This window comes from Neofelis nebulosa, chromosome 6, assembly GCF_028018385.1.
Source record: "Neofelis nebulosa isolate mNeoNeb1 chromosome 6, mNeoNeb1.pri, whole genome shotgun sequence".
Lineage (NCBI taxonomy): Eukaryota > Metazoa > Chordata > Mammalia > Carnivora > Felidae > Neofelis > Neofelis nebulosa.
The window spans coordinates 108,651,877-108,668,499 of record NC_080787.1 but is presented as its reverse complement, the minus strand read 5'-3'; the positions used below and the strand labels follow the sequence as shown (position 1 = coordinate 108,668,499).

At 40.8% G+C, this 16,623-nt stretch overlaps 1 protein-coding gene across 1 annotated transcript; it reads right to left on the bottom strand.

Moving 5' to 3' along the window:
- Positions 1–9,360: 9,360 nt before the first annotated feature.
- On the bottom strand, positions 9,361–16,623 carry CALHM4 (calcium homeostasis modulator family member 4). Its single transcript, XM_058735040.1, has 2 exons — positions 15,985–16,623; positions 9,361–12,576 (listed from the first exon to the last, which is right to left on the bottom strand). Exons 1-2 carry the CDS (start codon positions 16,540–16,542, stop codon positions 12,190–12,192), a joined length of 945 nt encoding a protein of 314 aa, XP_058591023.1. The 5' UTR covers positions 16,543–16,623; the 3' UTR covers positions 9,361–12,189.

Genomic DNA, 16,623 nt, shown 5'->3' with positions numbered 1-16,623 from the left:
GCAATGTAAAAATAAGTATCAATACTCCGGAAAATGTGCAGAACCTTTGATTTAGGGGAATAAAACTGAGGAATTCATAGTTAAAATATATGCATCTGCCATCTTAAAGTTTAATCACAGTAGTTAAAGAAAAATTTCAGAGTGCCATAATAGTAGAAGCTAAGAGAATGGCTAAATAAACATGGTACTTTTTGGAGAAGAATATTAATGAACTATTTATATTTCTGTTTGTAATAAAGGAACATGAATATGTTAAATCAAAAAGGAACGGGGGGATGTAAGATAATACTCCAACATGGTAAAAACATTTTTCATACTCTTGTATTTTCCTCCATTTTCATTAAAGCTGATTTCACCTGTGTAGTGGGGGAAACAGTTTTTAAATAAGTTCCCCAATGATAAAGCCTCTGAAGTTTATCTCTTGTTTAACCATCTGAGCCACCCAGGCACCCGTTGAAGGTTTTCTCTTGTTAAAATGATGATGTACTATGGACCAGAAAGCATCTTGAACTTCTTTAAATTTTTTAATGTTTTTATTTATTTTTGAGACAGAGCGAGACAAAGCATGAGCAGGGGAGGGGGAGAGAGAGAGGGAGACACAGAATCCGAACCAGGCTCCAGGCTCTGAGCTGTCAGCACAGAGCCCGACGCGGGGCTCGAACTCACAGACCGTGAGATCATGACCTGAGCCGAAGTCGGCCACTCAACCAACTGAGCCACCCAGGCGCCCCGCATCTTGATCTTCTATTGGGAAGTATTACTTAGAGCAGAGGAATGCTTAAAACAAGCATAATCAGGTACACTCTAGTACTGATTCTGCCTCTTAAGGGTTAGTTTGGGGTTGGGGCGCCTGGGTGGCTCAGTGAGTTAAGCATCTATCTGACTCTTGATTTTGGCCCAGGTCATGGTCTCATGGTTCATGAGGTCATGGTCCGACAGCACAGACCCTGCTTGGGATTCTCTCTTCCCTCTCATTCTCTCTCTCCTTCTCTCTTTCCCTCTCTCTCTCTCTCTCTCTCTCTCCCAGCCCCCCCTCACTGCCCCTCCCCCCACAAGTGCACACTCTCAAAATAAATAAACATTTTTTTAAAACGTTCATTTGGAGCAGTGTTTTAAACTTTAAGGATAAAATTGGAAACTCTACTGACGATGGTGAGAATCAAATAAAATATATGATGTAATTTGCAAATATAAAGTGCTTATTTTTCTGGATATCCTGAGTTCACAGAAAGCAATGAATTGTTGTCGGGGGAAGAGCTGGATAGAAAGAACAATCAGTGCAAAGGTTCTAAGGTAAGAGCCCACTTGGTATTTTGGAAGCCAATGTGGCTGATGCCCAGCAAATGAGGAGGATGAGAAGGAATTTGCAGATCATGTAAGATCAAGATTTGATGTGGGTTGTAAGAAAAAGAAGTAAAGGGGCGCCTGGGTGGCTCAGTCGGTTAAGCGGACGACTTCGGTTCAGGTCATGATCTCGCGGTCCATGAGTTCGAGCCCCGCGTCGGGCTCTGTGCTGACAGCTCAGAGCCTGGAGCCTGTTTCAGATTCTGTGTCTCCCTCTCGCTGACCCTCCCCTGTCCATGCTCTGTCTCTCTCTGTCTCAAAAATAAATAAAACGTTTAAAAAAAAATTTAAAAATTTAAAAAATTAAAAAAAAAAGAAAAAGAAGTAAAAAATGGTTTTTGGCCAGAACAACAGGAAAGATGAAGTTCTACTAACCAAAATGACAGATAGTGAAGACAGAATGAGTTTGGCACAGAAGTTGGTAACACCTTTAAATAATGGATCAAAGCAAAAAAAAGTCAAGTAAAACTTTAAAACTTTTCCTAACTGATAGTAAAAACAACCTATCAAGATAGATAAGACAGCAAAACAACCAACTTAAGGTTTATATTAGAAAAAGATTAATGTCGATTGCAAGTTTTAATAAATGAAGTGCTCCTTTATATTTACTTCACTATTTTATTAACAGAATTTTTGGTAAAATACCCTTTTCAAACCTGTTACATCTTCACTATAAAGCCTTTATATTTCCAAATGCTCATATAGTGATTTGGTTTAGTTTCTAAATACTGGAGATAACTCCCTAAGAGAGTTCCAGTGCTAATATAATCAAGAGAACAAACACCCCTAAATCTTTGTCACACCTACATGGACATCATTAAGAATTTTTGGGTTGCTCTCTAATTTCATTTTGACAATGACACAGACCCTTCACAGACATGGGAATGCCGTTAACTCCCTGAGAGGGGAGAACTGTTATGAGGCAAATTGGCTTTCTTTTAGTGTTTTGTTTTTACTTTATAAAGATGTTAAAGGACAGGGCAGTTAGGAAAATGGTATAGTGAGAACATTATGGGATTTGGAGTCAGAGGTGAGAAGCCCAGCTTTAGCTATTTATAAGCTTATGAGATGATTCAGAGACTATGAAATAATGATATAAAACACATTGCAAATCCAAAAATAGGATATTAGTGTTGTTTATAATTTTAAGTGTATATGATGTCTTCTGAAGCTCTTCTGTTCTCTATTGCCATTCTCTGTTCATCTTCATTGCTAAAGAAAAATGTCCCTAAGATACTTGTCTTACTCATTTGTATTCATCTAAGTTTCTTTGCAAGTAATGCAAACTCCTACTTGCTATTTCCTAATATTACCAACCTTTCAAAATTGTTTGCGAGTTTATTTTTAACTTAGCTGTGCCTATGATTTCCCTAGGCAATCTCACTACTCTCAGATACACAGAATTGAGAATTCTTAGTTCATGTGGCTACTGTTTCATTTAGCCAGGTGTCTCAAAACTCATCATAAGTCACAAATACAAATAGCCATATGAAATTCTAATTTTGTATACTCTGAAGAGTTCCCCTGAAGGGTGGTGCCTCTCAGCATCACAGCTTGCCTAACTTGCCTCCCTGCTCCCACCCTCATTTCCTACAATCTACTCTGACTCCACACAGCAGTCAGAGTGAGCCTGTTACAGTATAAATCAGGTTGTGTCACTCTACTCATAACTGACAACACCCTCCTCAAATTAAAGTCCCATCTGGCTCCCCAACCCTTAGCTGCATGTCTTGTTCCTTCTCTGACCCTATCTCCTACTGTTCTGACATCTACTCTCTGTTCCAGCCATACTAGCCTCCTTACCATTCCTCAAACGTGTAGTACAGGTTCTCTTCCTAAAGCCTTTGCACATGCTTTCCCTCTGCCTGGCATGCTTTTCCTCCCATACTTATGAGGCTCATTCCCTCACCTCCCATCAAGTCTTTCCTCAAATGTAGCTTTCTCAGGTTACCCTGAGTACCCTGCTTACAATTGTTAGTACTCTTCTCAGTACGCCCTATCCTCTTTACCTAATTTTATTTTCCTCATGGCATGTTAAGATTGCACTAGAATTACTTATTAATATTATCCTCTCCTCTCTCACACACACACGCATACACACACACGTGCACATGAGTTCTATAAGGACAGGTATCTGTATTTTATTCTAGCACATAGGTCAGTGCCTGATACTGAATAGATGCTCAGAAAATATATATTCCATGAATGAATGAATGAATTCAATGGAATGGTTCAGTTCTAAAAGCCTGGACCAAGGGATTATAAGGCTAGTTTATAACCCTTCTCTACAATTGATTTACCATATGTGTTTGGACAAGCCACATCCTCTCTTGGTCTCAGCTTCCCATCTGTACAATTAAGGAGTTGAGGAAAATTATCTCCATGATACCTTCCAGGTATAAGAGTCTCCTCAAGATCGTGCATATATTAGAGCTGCTTACATGGAACCAGACTTCAAAGTTAGCAGTTAACATCTCTGACCCAAGGTATCATGGCCAAAAGAGTCGTGTCTGTTGGTGGAGTTGTTTACTCTCCTAACAGCTTAGAGGCTAATGTTATTGAACCACATAACAGATGGGGGCCTTCGTTCTGGGCAACAGCAAAGCAGGGACAACACTACTTTTAAGTGGGCTACGCTTTCAACATTACCTTACATGTAAGGATGAAGTATGAGATGGGCAAACAAGAAATAGCATTTGTACATGTTCTTTTTCTCCCACCCAGCAATACCATTTTGGTCATTTCAATCTTCTCTTTGACTTTTCCTTCTCTTCTTCCTCCTCCCTCCTCTCTCTCTCCCCCCCCCCCCCCGCTTTCACACACACACACACACACACACACACACACACACACCACACCTTTGCTTTGGATTTGAAAGGGACTGGGTGGAGAAGGAGGAAAGAAAATGAAGGAGCAAAAAAGTATGGAAGAAGATAGGATTCGTGAAATACAATGTAAGTTACTTAAAATGTAGAAGGAAAAGGAACTTGTGAGTTAAAACAAAAAATTAACATTGAAGTCAAATTATTTTTTTGGCTTCATGAGAGCCAATATAGTGAAGGGTTGAGTCAGATATACCCCTAAGGGTATGTAGATTCCCCGGGCAAACATGTTTTGTGGGGTGCCTATCTATAAAAGAAATTTTATTAAAGGATATATTTTAGAACTTCAGGGGCCCAAGTAAGATACGGTGGATTACTGATAAAGATTAATAGAGGCACTTCATGCATTTGTTTATTGTTTAATCAGTGAGCATGAAGATTCTCTGCAGTGTCCATGAACCGTCTCTTCGTGTTCTTTATCATCAAATGTATTATTCCTAACTTCCTGTTTCCCACCATGAAAAACAAAGTGGCAGTGCTGTTACTACTCACAATGCCATGACTCTTTGTAACTTCTACCGGAACAATATAGTTCTCCTTGCCTCTACAGTATCCTAATACAATTAAGGTCACATCATTGCTCATTAAGTTCCATCACCCATCGTGCTGCTCCTCAATGCTGGCTTTCAGTAATTTTCTCAAAGAATGTACTCTCTTCATGATGTCGGCAAGTGCAAGTCTTACCCAGAGTATGCAGGAAAATGTGAATGATCGTTTGCTTTCTAGTCACGCTACACTCACTACACAACTTCCAACTATGTCTTTTCCTGATTTCTTTAGGTCCTGATCACTGCATTCCTAGAATGCGATCTCTGTCAATGTCAGCTGCACCCCACCTTCCAGACGGGCGGATCCAGTCCAGTGGTCGCATTCCTGAGTTGAGGATGCGCTCCACTAGGGTGGGAGAGCCCAAAGTCGCCACGTGATCAGGGGCCAGGAAGGAAAGCGGTGTGAGGGGACGGTCATAAGCCTCGGAGGACTTGACGCGCCACTCCAGTGGACTGCCTGATCCGAGACACGCAGTGTGGGTGTCCACGCTAGGTGCTGGCGATGTGGCACACTGAGCAAAGGACCCGCCACCGCCCCACCCTTTGGGCGCCCTAGACATGGGTGGAAATACCCCCGGGCTCACCACGCTCGGGGAAGGCAAGACGGGGGTCCACGTGATAAGGTTCGGGTCTGAGCGCCCCACGCAAGTAGGTTCCAGAAAATTTCTGAGAAGGAGCTCAAAGCCCCTGATGCCCTGATGGCAGGTAGTACTGAATTGCATACTGAATTTTAGTATATTCTAGCTCTGCCACTTGGATGGTTTTGCTTTTGGCTTTCTCTTCCCCACAAGTTACAGACCTTTCTCTGATCTGATAGGACCTCATAGGATCTATAAAATCATTATTGGGGTAAAGATTTATATTAGGCAGCTGTCTCAAATTCAAGCTATTTCAAAGTGAAAGAATGGCAAGCATAAACTAGAGAATACTTGATTTGTAAAATTTATATAATCGAAAAACACCACATAGATCCAGATTAGTTTTTCTTTCCTTTGGCATTGTTTTCCTCATATTTCAGATGCTGGAATATGTCCATGTTATGAAAGAGTTTATAGTATATAGTTCTGTTGATGTCACTAACGGGCAACTAGAGAAGAAAAATAGATTTAAATGTTTTTTATTTGTAGGCTAAAACGTCTATCAATACATATAAAAGGTGTATTCAGCTGTTCTTTCTGCACGTTAGAGCAGTTTCAAGTATAAGAACACATTGTATTATACATATTTATAAAGTATCACATTATAGATATATTTATTCTCCAGGAGCAAGTTTTGGCTTGCTAGGACAGAGCTTCAATGCATGTAGGATCACAGGGTGCTTGTGCTAGCAATTACCTTGAAGAGGCCCTGATCCAGGACCTGTCACTCATGACCAGCTGTGGGCTCATAAATCCTGAAATGTGTCTGCCCCCGAAACAAATTACCACCAACTTTGGGACTTTACTCAGTGCAGATTTATTATAGTTCTGTTAACTATAAAAACCGTATATAATTCTGTTCTGACACACGTTAGACACAGGTCTCAGTGGGTTAACGTCAAGGTGTTATCAGGGCTCTTTTCCTTCTGGAGGCTCTAGGGGGGAAATCCATTTACTTGCCTTTTGCAGCTTCTAGAGGCTGTCTGCATTCCTTGGCTCATGATCCCTTCCATCTTCAAAGCCAGCAATGACTGATTTCTCAGGCATCACTCTGATACTCCTTGACACTCCTTTGGGGTTGCCACTTTGCCTTCTTTCTGACTCTGATTCCTCCTGTGCCCCTCTTACAAGGAACCTTGTGATTGCATGGGGCCCACCTGGATAATCCTGGTTAATATCCCTGTTTCAAAATCTTTACCTTGATCACCCCTGCAATGTCTCTTTTGTCATATAAAGTATAAAGGAACATTCGCAAATTCCAGGGATTATAATGTGAACATCCTTGGGGAGGCCATTATTTAGTCTGCCACAGTATGTAAACTCTGAGGTATGTGAGTATGCACAGTTTTCCTGGCTATTTCTTCAAAACAGCTTTCCTTTCCCCAAAAATGGCATTTCAAAGAGCTCTGTGACTTAAAATACTTTAATCACTCCCATAATTTTATCACCCTCCCCTATCTCATGTAAGGGAACATTAAAGTTCCAGAGAGATTGACTTATACAAAAACCCTATGATGATGAGAGACGTTTCCCTGACCCCTGTTTTTGACCGACTTTTTTATAACTATGGGCTGCTGAAAACAAATTGGCAAATTATAGTGGCTTCCTGCCCATTCTTTGCATACATTGAATACCTGAACCTCTGGGGTAAACTGGCAGGTAGTCTGTGGCTACAGATTCAGTGCCACTGGCTGTTGAGTACCTCAGATCCAAAGTTATGCCCCAGCGAGAGTGCACAAATCACTTTGTTAAGAAGCACAGTGCCTTGGGGCACCTGGGCTCAGCTGAGCATCTGACTCTTTATTTCTACTCAGGTGATGATCTCACTGTTCATGAGTTCAGGCCCCAGGTCGGGCTCTGCGCTGGCAGTGCAGAATCTGCTTGGGATTCTTTCTCTCTCTCCCTCTCTCTCTGCCCCTCCCATGCTCGCTCTTTCTCTTTCTCTCCCTCAAAATAGTAAAAATAAACTAAAAAGAAAAAAGAAAGCATGATGCCTTGAAGCTGAGCCCTTATACATGCCAGGAGAGTGGAAGTGGAAACAGAGGGACTCAGATGTGATATAGCACCCTACTTTTGGAGCTCAGGGTGTTTTCATTATTCATCGTCAGATGTAGGAGGAGAATCCTCCTGACACCTACAAGGCCTTGGCAGGTTGGTGAGCTGTCTCCCATTGCTGTATTCCAGCACAGTGCTATGAAGTGTAGTATCAGAAGTGAAACCACCAGGGCTGGATACTGGCTCTATCACTGTAAGTATGGGTCCTTTGGCAAGTTGCTTGACTTCTCTTTACCTCAGTTACCTCATCAGTAAAATGGGGGAACTTATTTTATGGGAGTAATATAGGCTTGGGTTCCCATTACGACCCATGGTTCCCCAGTTATCTCATAAAATATCAGTGAGAAAGCATTTCATCTGTGTAGAACTTTACACAAAATTTCTTCACATTCTCTGGGTTGCTTAACTCCATGTCAGCAAGTCATATCAGAATATGTGATTATGTTTCCCAGTTTGTTGCAAGGAGGACTTGGGATAATTCGTTTGAAGTAGCTGGCATACACGAAGCACTACATTTTGTTGTTACGACTACTATCACCACTACAGATGGGTGCAGATACTTGTCTGGCCGCTGGGGGGCAGCAGAGTAAACAACAATCGAAATCCATTTCTTTGTAAGGTTCTGATGTACTGAGATTAGAGAAGTTTAATCATACTTAGTGGTTAGCACAGAAAAAATAATTCCATTTCAGGAATGATGTAATTTACCTCTCCGGAAACACCATTTATTGCTCTTTGGTCCACAGGTCACATTTAGAGATGTGTGCCCCCCAACCCAAAGAGCTAGGTGTGTAGCTGTGTAGCCTGCCAATATCTGTTCTTTAGTGACTGGGGCTAAATTTGCATAGATTTATGTAGAAGCCAACATCGTGTCTCCACACCATATATTTTGAGGTAGCAAATAACTACTTAGTCTTGCATTTGGAAGGCCTTTGGTTGGCTGTGATCTTTCAAAGTTTTAAGGTTAATGTGATTTTCCTTGGTGTTAAGCAAAATGCAGAAAAGTAGTTTGGAAATTCACATTGTTGTTTCTTATTACAGTCTTGCATTTGAATTTTTTTTTTAAGGGAGAGAGCATGTGAGGGGGACAGAAGGAGAGAGAGAATCTTAAGTCGGCTCCACGTTCAGTCAGCATGGAGCCTGATGCAGAGCTCAATCCCATGACCCTGGGATCATGATCTGGGCCAAAACCAAGAGCTGGACACTCAACTGACTGAGGCACCCAGGTGCCCCTGCATTTGACTTTTTTTTTCTTAAATGTTTATTTATTTTTGAGACAGAGAGAGACAGAGCATGAATGGGGGAGGGTCAGAGAAACAGACACAGAATCTGAAACAGGCTCCAGGCTCCAGGCTGTCAGTTCAGAGCCCAACATGGGGCTCGAACTCACGGACCATGAGATCATGACCTGAGCCGAAGTCAGATGCTTAACCGACTGAGCCACCCAGGCGCCCCTGCATTTGACTGTTAAAGTTGAAGATTGAGAACAGAGAAGGGAGACAAAGAAGATGAATATAAGTATGATTCCACAATTCGGCTTTGGAAAACATAAAGTTGAGTAAAACACATCTAAGATTGTCTCCTAGAAAGGAGGCAGCTTAGATTGTGGTGGGGGAATGGGAGAGCTGGCAGAGTTGAAGTTAAGAAATGAGCAAGTCTGTATATATGCCACAGCATTTGATGTAGTAGCCAAAAGCATTTGGTAACAAAATATAACGTAGTATTAGCACATAATTAACTTTAATTATATGTCTTAAAACTACATAAATCCATTAGGCATAAAGAGGAGGAAGTACAATGTTCCTGATGGAAAAGTCTTGTCTCACTTGCTGTGGAACAAAAGAATATTCCAGACAAACATACGCACGTGCACATGCACGCACACACACCGAGAAATGGGAATTTGATTTATTTAATTGGAAATGGATAGTATACAATGAAATGCCACAGATGTGTACTAACCTTCAAATGTTCACAGATGCCATAAAGCCCTTTGAAGCCATGTGGAGGAGCCAAAGAATATTTAAAATCCTTTGCTAGAAAGCTACGGTGGAAGATCATAATTACATGATTTAGAATATTAACTGTGCATGTCATACAGAAGTTTGATGTAGAAAGCGCTTCCAGGGTCTAGTGAAAAGAAAGTTTCCTGGTGTTTAATGTGTATAAACAACTATTATCTTCTTTTCTTTTTTTAAAATTTTTTTAACATTTATTCATTCTTGAGGGACAGAGAGAGCATGAATGGGGGAGGCATAGAGAGAGAGGGAAACACCGAATCCGAAGCAGGCTCCAAGCTCTGAGCTGTCAGCACAGAGCCCGACGCGGGGCTCGAACCACAAACTGTGAGATCATGACCTGAGCCGGAGTCGGACGCTTAACCAACTGAGCCACCCAGGCGCTCCTATTATCTTCTTTCTGATGATGTAATACTTTAACTTTATATACTCTTTGATTTTTCTGTTAACTGAAAACTTATTAAAGATTATTTACGGTGGAATATTCCCCCAAACACTAGTAAAACAATTCTGAGCATGGTGTAAAGTGTTGATTTAACTATTATGTTCCAAATGGAGAAATTTCAAAAATTACCAGATAGAGGGATAGAATTTTAGTGCTGGAGGAGACAAAGTGGACATGATCTTCCGTATTTACACAGCTCATTTATATCAGAGCCAAAGGAGGACTCTAGTTACCTTCCACAACTTCTTTTTTGTTAACGATCCCTCTCGTGATTTCATGTCAGTTTTGTATATGGATTTAGGTGACAGAGTGGAATGGCTTCCCTTGGCCATTTGAAAAATATCAGTACATTAACACTCTTTTGAAAGTGGAATGCCAGCAAATGTCTTTAGAGGAAGAATTGAACTCAGTAATACTTTCCTTGTAATGGAGACAACCTGGGCCTACTACTATTCCAGAAGATTGTATACATCTGGACCTGTATACGTATGAGCATAAACACAAAAATCTTATCAGGTTTAAACAGAATCTCAAGAATACATTTCCTTCAGTTCCTTTGCCCTACAACAGGTAAGGTATCATCTATGTTTTATAGATGAAAACAGTTGAGTCCCAGAGACACTAACTGACTTGCCCAGTAAGTAATGATGAGGGAGGGACAGGTCTCCTGTCTTAGCAAAGTGCATCACTTCTAGATTTTTTAAAAAATGGTCTTCGGGGTGCTTGGGTGGCTAAGCCAGTTGGTTAAGTGTCCGACTCCAGCTCAGGTATGATCTTGCAGTTCATGAGTTCGAGCCCTGTGTCGGGCTCTGTGCTGGGCTCTGTGCTGACAGCTCAGAGCCTGGAGCCTGCTTCGGATTCTGTGTCCTCCTCTCTTCCTCTCCCCCATTCATACTCTGTCTCTCAAAAATGAATAAATGTTAAAAAAATGTAATGGTCTCCTTAAAATTATTTTTCTATTTCTTTCCGTTAAGTGTGTGGAACCCATAATTGCATACAGAATAGACTCTTTCTTCCATGATTGTGTAACAGAATAGTAAGTATTTGACTGCATTTTAGGTACTCAAGTAACTGGTTTCCTTGAAAGTGAGTCTTGAAAGTTAGCTTGACTATTGGGAATTGGTCCATTATTACCCAGTAAGCGGCCATTGTTTTGGCTTAAAAAATACACAAATGCCTTCATTTTGCTTATTTTGGCCAACGAACCAGTTGCTTAGGTGAATGTGACAAACATGAGGCATAAGACACTATATATATCAGAAATAACCAGGATCAATTACAAAACTGTCAAATTTTAGAGGTGTAAAGTCACAGAGAAGAGTCAGGCAGGTCTCCGCTTTTGGAGTTGTAGATAGTGGATACATAAATACGTATAGCAGTCGTACTTCCCCAAATGGATTTTGAACAAGGGCACAAAGTGATAATGAAAAGGCACAGATGGCATCTCTGCAGTGGAGCACAGAAGGGAAACTTTCTGGAATAAACTTTATATGTTGTGACTATAAAAATGCTCCTGGTACGGAGGTGCTACAAAAGAACATGTGTATGCTACAAAAGAACATAGGATACTAATGATGATAGAATAATGCATCATCTTCCCCTGGTTATGGCAGAATGACTCAAGACCTTTCTGCATGAGCTTCTCTCTTACATGTTACCAGTTTAGAAAGGGCATTTTGTCCTGGCTCCCAAAGATCAGATATTTAAGATCAAAGGAAGGGGTAGAAGCAAGTGAAAAGTTCCTAGATATTATATAGGGGTAGAAATAAAACCAGAAATTAGAGTCAGGGAAATAGTGATAAAAGACATGGGATGCAAAGAGAAAGGGGGAAAGGAACATTTATTGGCACTTATTTTAGGAAAGGCACTGTGCTTATGTTATCACATTTAACCCTCACCACGGCTCTGCGAAGTAGCCACTGTGTGCAGGTAACAAGATGGGGCTCAGAAATATTAGTTTCTACAGAGATACTGAGTCATAGAATCAACATTCTAATTTTGATACGACTTCAAATTCCATATTGTTTTACTTACGCCAATAGAGGCATCACCAGACCTATATTATACCATTACCACTTCCACCAAGGAAATCCCAAAAAGAAAGATTGGCACAATGATCAGATAAAGTGACTTTGGAACTAGCATCTTGAATGGGCTTATTTAAACAAATACCAAAAGACACAGAGAAAGTTAAAGAGATCACACTGAAACTCCATCAAAGTATCTGTTAAGCAACCTGACCTGTGAGAGGTGCTATAATCAAGGTCGTAATTCGATGCCTTCAGATTTGCTTTCCTCACTCTCCTCATCCAGCCTGTCTCTAAGGAAGCTGTAGTGACCTTGCAAATCGTCCCCCATGCAGAGAAGACTGGGTGCTGAAATCTCTTTCCAGTCCTGACACGAAGGAATGCGGATGCGTTTGACGTCTTCCTTTCCAGGAATGAAGCCAAAGAGTTTCTGTATGCGCTTCGTGATGAGGAGCCGCGAATGCTGTTCTGCAGCTTGTTCAAAGAGCTCCCTCTCGTTGCGGAGGTGGTTGGTCCAGTACCAGTGCTGCCGAGAGGGGAGGGGGGAGCAGCACGTCGCCAAGCAGCGGGACACTAGGATAGCGACGGTTGCCAAGGTGATCAAAATCCAGCCCAGCATCTTCACATAATCGTTTAAAAGAAAAACAGCATCAATATAGGGAATATTCGAGGGACAATCATAGCAATGGGGATTTCTACAAAACTGGGGGTAAGAAGTAAACTGTGGGTAAGAAGCTTGTTTTCCTAGTCTTTGAAATATGAACAAGGTGCTGATCACTTGGTATGGATACAGGTGCGATGGAGAGAATAAGCCCAACCATTTCAATTTGGTTTTTGGATCACAAAGGATATTGACCAGTTAGCTTGGAATGGATTATAACGACTGTTCTTGAAGTGACAGCTGCTATAACCCACCAATTACTCTTGTGGAAGGTACCTAAACTACATCTTTTGGCTTTAGCTGAACTTTTCCCCCCCAACCATTAGGAACAGGCTCGACATCTTTGGGTGCTTAATAACTATTTGATAATGATGGTGATGAAAATGATGATATGATAGATAATAATAGTAGCTTCCTACGTGCCTTCGTAATAACGTGCTAACATGTATTCATTGACATTTCTTCCTGAGTTGTTCTTTTCTTTTCTTTTTTGTGACCAAGGAAGACTCATGTCCCTAAATGTAAAGCATCTTATTATTTCCCTTTTCATATCCCTCCTCCTTTAAATAGTTATTTGCTGACCAGTTTTATGATTCATTTTTGAAATATACTTTGAAAGGAAAATTAACAATATTTCTCATCTGCAATTATTTAGTTTCCTCTTTTAATGACTGACATAAATGGCTGTTTTCTAGTCTTATTTTTTTTTAATTTTCTTTTTTTTAAATGTTTATTTCTGAGACAGAGAGACAGAGCATAAGTGGGGGAGGGACAGAGAGAGAGAGGGAGACACAGAATCTGAAGCAGGCTCCAGGCTCTGAGCTGTCAGCACAGAGCCCGATGTGGGGCTCAAACTCACAGACCGCAAGATCATGACGTGAGCCAAAGTCGGACGCTCAACCGACTGAGCCACCCAGGAGCCCCTGTTTTCTAGTCTTAGAACCCTTTTTTTTTTAAGTATTCTTTTTTCAATAGTTAGTGATTATTATATAAAGTGAGAGAGGCAAGTTCCATATGTGTAGGGAAGCCAGCAGTAGGCAGCTTCCCAGCCACAGTCTCTGAGGTGAAGTTCTCTCCCACAGCTTGTGATTCACCGGTAGTCCTGGAATTACCAGTGTGAGCACAGCGGGATAGCTGTGCTCAGTGGAGGCTAAAACCTACAAAGTGACACTTAGGGCAATTTAATTTAATAGAGGCCAGCATGGTGGAGGAAAGGGCATCTGAGATGCCCATTAATTCATTAGCTATCATTTATTGAGTCCCAGGTTGACCTCACACCATGTTCTCTATACATGGTGCTTGGTTATAGGGACTCAGATGTGAATAATTTAAGTTACGTTCATCCTTTCCACAGTCTTTAAGTCTAAAGAGGGAGACAAAATAGCAAGCCAAGAAATATGGTAAAATGTGATCATTTTTGATATCGGTAAGCATGATGGGACAGAAGTGAATTCACTTAAGGAAGAGGAGTACCAGGGAATACTTCCCAGAGGAGATGATGCTCAGACTTAAACATTAACGAGGAGTTCACCAGATGCAAGAAGTTGAGGAGAGCTCTAAGAAGAGAGGAAGAAAAGTAAAAGCATGAAGAGTTGGGAGAACCTCAGGAAGTTTGTCCTCACGGGGTCATAGGAGTCATGTGGAAAAGTGGTCAGGAGCCAGACATTGAAGGACCTTGTATTCATGACAAGAATTTGGATTTGTGATTGGGCTTGTAGAAAATCATTGAAGAATTTTATACGGCAGATGGGGTGGGGCTCATCATTCAGTTTGCATTTAGAAAGATAATTTTGACATGGTTGTAGAAGATCAACTGAAATTCGGTAAAACTAATGTCAGGAAGCTATTTTAGAATAAAGTATGGGCAGAGAAGGGGTTTGAAGTTAATATGATCTTGTCGGTAATCTCAGAATAATGAAACTTATGGTGTATATTCCGCAAATGAGACTGAAGTTCAAGGTAGTTGTGAAAGGCAACCTGGTGAAATGGAAACGGTATGACCTTTGAATATCTCTATCAGTCATTTATTAGCTCTGTGAACCTACAAAAGTTACATGAATTCTTTGAGCATTGGTTTCCTCGTCTGTAAAATGGGGTTGATTAAACCTTTCTCTTAAGATTATGAGGGTTATAATTAAATAGGAAATATTTATACAGTATATGAGAAGTGCCTCAATAAATATCAGTTTTGTTGCTGCTGGTCCAAGAAATCCACTGGCTGATGGCACTCAGAACTATACAACTGTGTCTTATCACAGAAGTCCTTGCATGCATTAAATAAGATATTATCACTTTAAGAAGATCTTACCAGTGTATATTACATCTTAGTTTTTCTTGAGCGAGAACATTTTTTAAAGTTAGAATTCCCCCATTGATTATTTGACCTCTCACCTGTCTTCACACAGTTCCTCTGGCTGACCTTTAGGGCTAGCATAAAAGGTTGAGACAGAGATACCTTAATGGGATATCTAACTTTGCTTAAATCAGGACATAGGCAACACTTGAGTATTCTGTGTGTCGATAGTAATTTTTTTCAACAAAATAGCATTATCACTTCCTAAATTTCAATAACTAAAAAGTGATGGGTCAAAAAATGTGTATGCCTTTGCAATAAGTAGTTTAAAAATAATTCATTTCAATTTTAGTTCAGTGGTTTGAAAATGTGTTTTTTCCCCCCAAATCCCTTGCAGAGAGTAATGTATGCCAATTACTCTTTCTGTACGGACAGAATGCACTCTTACACTTCTTAAATTTAAGCCATAAGTGCCGTGGATTTAGGCCTTTTCCCTACCTCACTCCACCCCTCGCATAAATTTGTCTAAGGACATTACATTTAGAACTATCACTGGAATTTATTTTAGTCATAATTAAGCTTCCTATAGTTTTAGGCAAACTGTTAATATGTAGAATGAATATTTAAGAACGTGTATATGCAGAAAGCATCAAATAATACACTATATAGTAATAATTTTAATAACAATGTCTAAAATTTATTATATTTAATATCGATTCTGGACACCATACTGAGCGCTTTACATGTATGCACTCATTTATTACTCAATCCAACTTTATGTGGTAGATCCTACCAGTATCCCCGTTTTACAGCTGAGAAAAGTGAGGCATGGGTAAGTTAGATAACTTGCTTAAGGTTCTGCAGGTTGATAAATGGCAAAGCAAGACTCAAAAACAGATCTGCTGACTCCAAAGCCCAACATCCTAACTATATCAAATAGCCACTCAGTAGAAATCACTTCGATGAATAACGTCTAGTTTGCATTTTATATTCAGACAATATCAGAAGCGGTAGGAATGTGAAGTGTGTCCAGTGACTAGTTAAGATGGGATAGCATAGCATCAGGAACTTACTTGTGACTGGTATCTGTGCAGAAGAGCTACTTCATCTCTCACTTGGATCATGTCAGATGGAGTTGATTTGCAACATGGAAACCCAGCTAGGATCTGTTCCCGTCTGCTGGCACTGACATTGTCAAATACTGCGTAATGGTCCACAGATGCGAATTCACTTGCTGCACATTCATAGTAGGTGCCTGTCAGCAGGGTTGCCGCCAGCCATGTTAACGGAGCAACAAGTGCCCTCCCAGTGATGCTGAAGAACCTAAGACAAGCCAGCTTGCGCTCCAAGAGGCTGATTCTCCGGCGTGGAGGAGCACAGCTGCAGCAGTATTCACGGCTCATTGTCCACATCTGGCTTCTCAGGGCATAGCCAGCAACCAGAAGGAGCAAGGCTGGAATGAGTAGAAAAGCAGAACCATAGTAGAAATTTTTCCCAACCTGGCAAGGACATTTGAATGTGAAAGAAGAGAACAGCTGTTGCCCACCAATAGTCGAAGCAGCAATTAAAGAATTGATAAATGTTCCACTTCTCTGCAGGGAAGACACAATACTGTTGAGAGTCGGGCTCATCGTCGGGAAGCTCTTACACGAATCAGCTTCCGGCCCTTTCTGATCATTAGACTCCACCAGCTATAACCGTTTTATGGGACC

Excerpts from the sequence above, each read along its gene's own strand:
- CALHM4 (XM_058735040.1), bottom strand. The coding sequence starts at position 16,542 with ATGAGCCCGACTCTCAACAGTATTGTGTCTTCCCTGCAGAGAAGTGGA. Across the intron at positions 12,577-15,984 it reads TGCACAGATACCAGTCACAA|ATGCTGGGCTGGATTTTGAT; the intron begins GTAAGTTCCTGA and ends GATTATGTGAAG.